This window comes from Drosophila rhopaloa, unplaced genomic scaffold (genome assembly GCF_018152115.1).
Source record: "Drosophila rhopaloa isolate 14029-0021.01 unplaced genomic scaffold, ASM1815211v1 contig_3, whole genome shotgun sequence".
In the NCBI taxonomy this organism is placed as follows: Eukaryota; Metazoa; Arthropoda; class Insecta; order Diptera; family Drosophilidae; genus Drosophila; species Drosophila rhopaloa.
The window spans coordinates 25053178-25061644 of record NW_025335123.1 but is presented as its reverse complement, the minus strand read 5'-3'; the positions used below and the strand labels follow the sequence as shown (position 1 = coordinate 25061644).

The following is an 8467-nucleotide window of genomic DNA, read 5'->3' as shown; positions in this document are numbered from 1 at the left end:
AGATTTTTTTAGAGGTAACTTGGTCACCTCTTTGCAATCCATCGGAAACTTGGAAACTTTAAGGGGTAAGTCACTCTGAAAACATCACCTTTTTTTTTTTTTTCTTTTCTTAAAAATCTGTAATGGTACTCAAAAAGCTAAGAACAGCCACTTTTTAACAAAAAACTTTTGGAGATATATTATTATTATTTTATTATTTCTTTTACCCAATTAAAAACAAAAGTTTTGCGATTTTCGTGGATATTGGATTTAGTTTAAAGATTTGAAATCGATTACAGTTAAAGTTAAAATCAAAGGGTTCTGGAGCGTCGAGATTCCACAGGAGATTTTCGGAATGTCAGTTCCTGGCGGGTGTACAACACAAAGCGGCCGATCCTCGCGGTAATTAAGGGGGGTTGTGGGGCAAGGGGCGAGTGGCGTGTGGCGAGGGGAGGGGCGACGCCGTCTTAAGTGTTCCTCGGCGAGGGCGGCGGAGTCCGGGTCTCGGGCGAGGAGCCATAGCGCGGTCTATTCCCAGCATTGAACACCTCGGGGGTCATGTGCTGCTCCATGTACTCGGCCACGAACTGCGAGGGACTGACTATGGGATCGGGGGCCTGTCCCAGCGAGCCCACCCGGTACGAGTCCCACATACCGTCCAGCGCCTGCTGCTGGATCCTGAGGGCCTCCAAGGCCAAGTAGAGCAGCGGCTGGGTCACATGCTCGTCGACTCCCAGGCGTGGCAAGGTGTGGACGCACCGCCTCCAAGGACACGCCCGCTCGTCAATCAGGGGCTCTACCACCAGCGGAATGGTGTCCCTGTTGGCCACCACCTCATTGTTGGGTGCTCCCATTCGGTGCTCCACGGCGCTGGGCACTCCCTCCTCCGTCATATCTGGTCGGAAAAAGGACTGTTTAGTGACCCTATTCCTAACGCCAAATTAACAAAAGCCACAATTTTGTACAGGCCTTACAGGCATGTTGTTGAACAGTCACTAGACCACTGTATTGCCGAAAAAGAAACCAAAACAGCCGAGGCTAGTTTAAAAAAACTAAAAAAAAGGCTACTTAATCAATGCCTTCTTTGAGATACTTTCCTTATATGATGCAGGTCCCTTATCATCCACTTCTATATAGTACATAAAGTTTAACTACCGGCTATTGCATTGGTTAAATTACATTTAAGAAGATTTTATACTTTAAAGGAAGTGTATTTTATAAAAATACCTTATATGATTATTACCCTAATTAATTTGTTATCAATACATTATTGGCTCGAATAAATAATACCTAAATGTGATGTAAGCTGGCGGACAAAGTCTCTTAAGATTCTTAAATCAGAAGTAAATGCTTTTTTAATAGCCTTTAATATATTAGTTCAAATCGATCTTGGCAATTCATTAGTGCAATACTAATACAAACTTTGTGACTTTTCTGAATGAAAAAATTACCCTAGAATTTATGGTACGATGCCATTGAAGACAAAAATAGGGCGAATTTCTTGTTTTTAGGGTTAATTTTGCTATGAGTGTAGTGGATTTTTTTCTGGACTCACCGGGTGTCTGTCTTTCGACGCGGGGCTGCCAGGGAAGATTGAACCGCTGGTCGAGGAGGTGGGGCACTCCCTGATTGTAGATCCTCTCCAGCTGCTGCTGCTGCTGCTGCTGGACCGTCGGTCGCTGGGCGAATCTCCTCCGCCGGATCGGGACTGGAGAACGGACCGCCGCCACTTGGTTTCGCATTGAGGATTCGTCCAGGAACGGGAACTGCATGCGAGGGGATTCGATGAGTGACTGGGAATGGGAGCGGGTTCGTGGGAGCTCTGCCTGCAAAAGGGCTACAGATCTCCGCGGGTTGGGACCCAAGCAGTACGAATTATCGCCTGTCATTTCTTCAGCTTTTTTGCTGAGTGGGGTGTTGTTGTGTGTGTGCCGGTGTGTAAATTCTATATGTTTTTGATTGAGAAAAGGAAATGCTGAGGGAAACGGAGAAGCCCGAGTGCGAAAAATATCCGGTTGATATTACAGCCGATGTGTAAGTGAAAGTCTATGGCAGTACAAATTTGACATTGGGGGTCTTTGAAAGACATGGGCTACTTGTTGAGTGGTGAAATATACGCAGAATGCGAAAATAAAATCGTATGTTGTATTTTGCCTGCTCTCAGTTAGCCAAAAGTAATATTTTGTTTCTTAAAATTAAGTTATGTTACGTGTTATTTTATGTGTTGTGCGGTTATCAAATATATTCACCATGTTTATCAGCGTTTGGTATGTTTTACCTCTTATATATATTTTTATGAAAATTACCAAACTTTTTTTTTTGTTATTCACATAAAATTTAGCTTAATTAAGAAAAAGTGTTCGAAGCTACGGAAATACTATAGAAGTGACGAAATAAATAAATAGACATAAACATAATTTCCAAAGGTTGCTTTGTTTTCGATTTTGAAATTTGATGCCGGCGAGCGCCACCTGCTGTCTGTTTGTTGGCACTTGGCATTGCCAGGGCTGGCAAATAGTAGTTACACACTCCGCAGCTAGTGAGTACAGCCACCACTTTCTAGAGGTGGAGGCAACTAAACATCGATATCACCGATGCTTTTAAATACATCGATGACATTTATGATGGCATCGACGCTTGTCCACCTCTATAGTTAAGTCGGGTTAAAACTACGCGACGCAACCGCGACCGCGAACGCGACCTCTTACAGGTACTATGTGATTCGAGATCGCGGCCAAATGCATCGACAGCTGTGGAAGACGACGAAAAAAACATAACAAAACAAATATTTTAATAACAACAGGTAGCCTTGAACAGGTAGCCCTGTTCTATCGATAATATCTTCATTCGATAAACCGGGCCAAATCGCGTTTTCAGATAACGATTAAAAGCGTGACAAATATAATAAAGCTCTCGCAAACAAATAACTTGACAAAACTAAAGTGAAATAAAAGGACGGCCAGATAGTGCCGATACCGATACCGATACAACCACACATTCCCGTAGCCGGCTCTATCCGATGTTATCGGAAAATTGACAGCGCTAAATCCTTTGGAAAATCCTCAAGTTCAGCTGCTTTTACACACACTGACCTTCATTATACATACATACCGCGTATACAAGGTGTTTGTGCGTGTGTGTGTGCGCCTGCGAGTGTGTGGGTGCACTGGAAAAAGGCTGGAAGAGAAACACAGGCGGATAATCAGCGAAAAATCAGGATATTTTGGTCCGCAAAAGTCGGAAAAGTCGCAAAACCCGGAAAAGCCCGTAAAAAGTCAAGGACGACATGCTGCCCCCCGCCCACAAAAGTGGATGTGGGTGGCTCACCCATTAGAACTCCACTAAAACGCAAGCGCAGGAGTTTTTTTCCTTCAAGGAGTCAAGGCTTCTTCGTTTTCGGGGTCATGGTCACAGGATATTGGATATATAGGAGTTAGGATATAGCCGCAACATCATGTCCAGCGAATCGTCCACCGAGGGCGATAGCGATCTGTACGATCCCTTGGCCGAGGAGCTGCACAATGTCCAGTTGGTGAAGCATGTGACCAGGGAGAATATCGATGCCCTGAATGCCAAGTTTGCCAACCTGCAGGAGCCACCAGCCATGTACTTAATGGGTATGTCCTTGAACGCCCATCGAAGTCCTCTTGAATCTCTGGTAGTCCCTTAGAGAATACCAGGAGTTCACCTGACAAATGCAAATGTTACAAAATGAACAGTGTCAATGCAAATAGTAGTTAGAAAAATTAGTAAATACCCCTTGCTTAAAATGTGTATTTATATTCATTAACCTGTGGCTTATATGTACATTTACATAGTTAAACGCATCTAAGATAATCTCCAATTGCTAATAATTGTTAATCCCCCACAGAATATCAGGAGTTGACCTCCAAACTGCACGAACTGGAAGCCAAGGAGCAGGAGCTCATGGAGCGGCTGAACTCGCAGGATCAGCAGGAGGACTCCTCCTTGGTTGAGCGGTTTAAGGAGCAGCCCCACTATCAAAACCAAACCCAAATCCTGCAGCAACAGCGGCAACTGGCCCGAGTGCATCATGGGAATGATCTTACGGATAGTCTGGGCTCTCAACCGGGCAGCCAATGTGGAACTCTGACCCGCCAGCCCAAGATCCTTTTGAGAGCCCACCTGCCCAACCAACAACGCACTTCGGTGGAGGTAATTTCGGGTGTACGACTTTGTGATGCGTTGATGAAGGCCCTAAAACTCCGGCAATTAACGCCGGACATGTGCGAAGTGAGCACAGCACATTCCGGAGGAGGGGAAATCATACCGTGGCACATGGATATAGGCGCTCTGCGCGTGGAGGAGATCTTTGTGAGGCTCCTGGATAAGTTCCCCATCAGGACACACATCAAGCACCAGATCATAAGAAAGACCTTTTTCTCGCTGGTGTTTTGTGAGGGCTGTCGACGGCTCCTCTTCACTGGGTTCTACTGCAGCCAGTGCAATTTCCGTTTCCATCAGAGGTGCGCCAACAGAGTGCCGATGCTGTGCCAGCCTTTTCCCATGGAAAGCTTTTACCAGCAGCTCCTGGCCGAGAATCCCGAAAATGGCGTGCCCGGGCGAGGTACTGCTATCCGGGTTAATATGACCGGCCGCAGTCGCAGTCGGCGGTGCAGCAGCAGTGGCAGCAGCAGCAGCTCCAAGCCACCATCCTCGTCCTCCGGAAACCATCGACAGGGTCGTCCGCCAAGGATCAGTCAGGATGATCGATCCAATTCGGCGCCGAATGTGTGCATCAACAACATCCGTTCGGTCACAAGCGAAGTGCAGCGCAGTTTGATAATGCAGGCCAGGCCTCCATTACCGGTGAGTTTGGGGATTGGTGGCTTATCGTCTATATCTTGGCTTTATCCCGTGTCTTAATCCCTTCCAGCATCCCTGTACGGATCACTCCAACTCCACGCAGGCATCCCCTACTAGCACGTTGAAGCATAATCGTCCCAGGGCAAGATCCGCTGATGAGAGCAACAAGAATCTCCTTGCAAGGGACGCCAAGAGCTCCGAGGAGAATTGGGTAAGATGGGGAACCGAGAAGCAGCTTAACTAACCTGAACTACAACTGTTTCTCGCTCTTACTCTGCAGAATATCCTGGCTGAGGAGATTTTGATTGGGCCCCGGATCGGATCGGGATCTTTTGGAACGGTTTACCGCGCTCACTGGCACGGACCCGTGGCCGTAAAGACGCTTAACGTGAAGACACCGAGCCTCGCCCAATTGCAGGCCTTTAAAAACGAGGTGGCCATGCTAAAGAAGACGCGCCACTGCAACATCCTGCTTTTCATGGGCTGTGTGTCCAAGCCATCTTTGGCTATTGTGACTCAGTGGTGCGAGGGAAGTAGTCTCTACAAGCACGTCCATGTCAGCGAAACCAAATTCAAGTTGAACACGCTCATCGATATTGGTCGTCAGGTGGCCCAAGGCATGGATTACCTGCATGCCAAGAATATCATACACAGGTGGGTTAAGAACTGCTCCTTTCAAATGTAATCAATTTAAATAAATTACCTTTTCAGAGACCTGAAGTCGAACAACATCTTTTTGCACGAGGATCTCTCCGTGAAGATTGGCGATTTCGGACTTGCCACCGCGAAAACTCGGTGGTCAGGTGAAAAGCAGGCTAACCAGCCTACTGGCAGTATTTTGTGGATGGCGCCGGAGGTTATTCGCATGCAGGAGCTGAATCCTTACTCCTTCCAATCGGACGTTTATGCCTTTGGGATTGTGATGTACGAACTGCTGGCAGAGTGTTTGCCCTACGGCCATATTAGCAACAAGGATCAGATCCTGTTCATGGTGGGACGAGGGCTTCTACGCCCGGACATGAGCCAAGTGCGTTCGGATGCGCCGCAGGCATTGAAACGTTTGGCCGAGGACTGCATCAAGTATACGCCCAAAGATCGACCGCTCTTTCGGCCGCTGCTCAATATGCTGGAGAACATGCTGCGCACTTTGCCCAAGATCCATCGCAGTGCCAGCGAACCGAACCTGACGCAATCGCAGCTGCAGAACGATGAATTTCTGTATCTGCCAAGCCCTAAAACGCCGGTGAACTTCAACAACTTTCAGTTCTTCGGCAGTGCTGGAAATATTTAGACAGCGTGCTGTACCTGTACTTATATTCTGCGTGATCAAAGTGAACCTATTTCTAGGCGTTTTTTCGTTTTTGTCCCTCTGTACATAAGCGATTCACGAAGGGGACGGATTTGGCCTGCCCACCAAAGTGAAAGAGATGGGCTGTCTGCCGACCCAAAGCAAAAACTGATGCTTTTCTTGGAACTGACAAAGTGCATTTCTGTTACCACAAGACGACTACAAAACTATAAACTAAACTGCAACGCCCATGTGTACATAACTGCATCATAACTTGTAAACGTTAGGCAAGACTACTGAAACTAAACTAAACTAAACTAGCTGATCGCAATTACATTATACACATTATACTTATACTACAAAAAGGAGAAGAGAAGGTGTTGTCTCTGGAGTTGAGAATTGAAGAAGATTTTGGATGTGGCGAAGCAAAAGGTAACGAAATTCTTGGTAATACAGTTAGACTACGAAATAAATACAGGTATTATTATTTCATAGGTTTCTAGTTTACCATTTTAAATCGGCTATGTATGTTTATGTCTATTCAGTATTAGGATATGGATCTTTAAAGTATAATTTTATTATTTAGTTTAAATTAAATTAATATATATGTATATTTCAAATTGGAAAAAATGTCATGTGGGGCTTACAGCTGTTTTTACAGCAGAAAACAGAGAATGCGGGAGGTATTCAAAAAAAGACTTAGGAAGTCGTAAGTTGTTTTAAGTTTTTAGAACTAGGGAAAAGTTTGCGTAGAAACGGAAAAACAGACGGACGGACATTTCCGGTGATGCTGATCAAGAATATAATCACTTGTGAAGACACTCCGTTCCAAACTTTTGACTGAAAGTATTAAACCCTCTACAAGGGTATAAAAATGGGAGTATGTTATGTATTTGGGAAAATGCAGAACTAGATTAGGTTGTATTATTGACTAGCTAAGTTTTAAAAATCCAGTTTCACTGATTCGGTTGGATAAACTTTATTCATTTAGCAACAGGAAGACGGGATCCCTAGGATCCCACGGGAACTTAAACATATCTACTGGCGATGGCCAGAACCTTGGTGTAATCGGCTCCTTTAGCCAGTGTTTTCTCCTTGAGGATGGTGCGCAGGATCGTGGGAATGGGCACATGGATGCGGGTGCCCAAGGGACTGCCGTTGTCATCGATAAGGACCAGGTTGTTACTGTCGAACTTGGGCTGTTTGGGCTTCTGGTTCTGCTTGAGTCCCACGAGGATGCCCTTCTTCATCTGTCCCTTGATGGCCACCAGGACCTTGTCCCCGATGAGGCCCACGCCCCGCTTGTTGTACACATGGATGCACCTGGGCGGACGTCCCTCGGCCATCGCCCTTTTGCCCAAATCGCTGTTGTCCACCACCCGCAAACGGGCCAGTTTCCGGATTTCGCAGCACGCCGGCGTCGTGTGAATAAACTCCTGCCTCTGCCCGCCGGCCAAGGTCGTTGCCAGTGGATGGGCCACCGGCCTCAAGGTCTTCAGGATGCGCAGCGCCATGTTTCGCAGGTATTTCCCTTATTTTACTATATTTGATTCATAAAAAGCAAAGAAATCACAACAAAGTAAATTATACAATTCTCCTTTCGGCTGACAGGGCTGCCATATCACCGGGGAAAATCATATGGTGCGCTTACAGCACAGTTATCGATGTTACGCCTTAACAGAACCTGCTGCTGTTAACCTTCACTGTTAAAAGGTAATTTTTTATTCGTTTAAATTAATATTAAAAAAAGTGGAACAGCAACCACGCGATAGAAACACCATTTTTTTAAACGCTATCTTTTTTAGCTTTCTAATTAGTAATTAATAAGAAATATTCCTTATTCATTTCAAATTTCAAATTTAATTTTTTATTTTTTTTCAATTAATATAAATGTTTAATAAGAAGATTCCTAAATTCGTAGACAGAATTCACATTATTCTTTATCAAGCCCCTGCAATATTTGATTATTTCTATGATTTTATAGTAATTCATGTGCCATTGCTTTTGATATACTGTTCTTCATTAATATTCCTAATTAATTGTAAGCTGAAATTCAAAATCTAGTGCACATAACACATTGTTTTAATTTTCCTTTACTCAATTCTAAGCACATCTATTATTTCTATATTTCTTCACGTTTTATCCTTCGCTCTTGTTGCATAGATTTTATTGGCTGATTCCTAATTAAATACGGGGCTTCTACTAGGATTTATGTTTTAATCTTTAATCTTTAGTTTTACTGTTCAATAGATTAAATTTCCATCTTCTATTTTTCTCGCTTTTCCTTTAGAAGATTTCAGTCGTCATTCAGGGCCACTGTTTTCTTGGTTAACCCTTTTAGCCACCTTATCCAAAAGTAAGAAAATACTTTAA

The 8467-nt window shown here is 44.6% G+C and overlaps 3 protein-coding genes across 5 annotated transcripts; 1 reads left to right on the top strand and 2 right to left on the bottom strand.

Annotated features, from left to right (window-relative positions):
- Positions 1-223: 223 nt before the first annotated feature.
- On the bottom strand, positions 224-2369 carry LOC108046884. 3 transcript variants are annotated; one of them, XM_017126837.2, is made up of 3 exons: positions 2258-2369; positions 1535-1745; positions 224-874 (listed from the first exon to the last, which is right to left on the bottom strand). In XM_017126837.2, the coding sequence occupies exons 2-3, from the start codon at positions 1719-1721 to the stop codon at positions 447-449; spliced, it is 615 nt and encodes a 204-aa protein (XP_016982326.1). In that variant the 5' UTR covers positions 1722-1745; positions 2258-2369; the 3' UTR covers positions 224-446. The 3 variants fall into 3 exon arrangements, with proteins under 3 accessions (XP_016982326.1, XP_016982325.1, XP_016982324.1); XM_017126836.2 differs by having other exon boundaries at positions 2229-2344; XM_017126835.2 differs by lacking the exon at positions 2258-2369 and having other exon boundaries at positions 1535-2009.
- A 255-nt stretch (positions 2370-2624) lies between these two features.
- Positions 2625-6459, top strand: LOC108046993 (raf homolog serine/threonine-protein kinase Raf). Its single transcript, XM_017127010.1, has 5 exons — positions 2625-3596; positions 3851-4809; positions 4877-5017; positions 5087-5460; positions 5518-6459. The coding sequence occupies exons 1-5, from the start codon at positions 3434-3436 to the stop codon at positions 6095-6097; spliced, it is 2217 nt and encodes a 738-aa protein (XP_016982499.1). The 5' UTR covers positions 2625-3433; the 3' UTR covers positions 6098-6459.
- A 598-nt stretch (positions 6460-7057) lies between these two features.
- LOC108046950 (39S ribosomal protein L14, mitochondrial) lies at positions 7058-7728 on the bottom strand. The gene has a single exon (XM_017126936.2). It carries the CDS (start codon positions 7606-7608, stop codon positions 7123-7125), a length of 486 nt encoding a protein of 161 aa, XP_016982425.1. The 5' UTR covers positions 7609-7728; the 3' UTR covers positions 7058-7122.
- Positions 7729-8467: the final 739 nt, after the last annotated feature.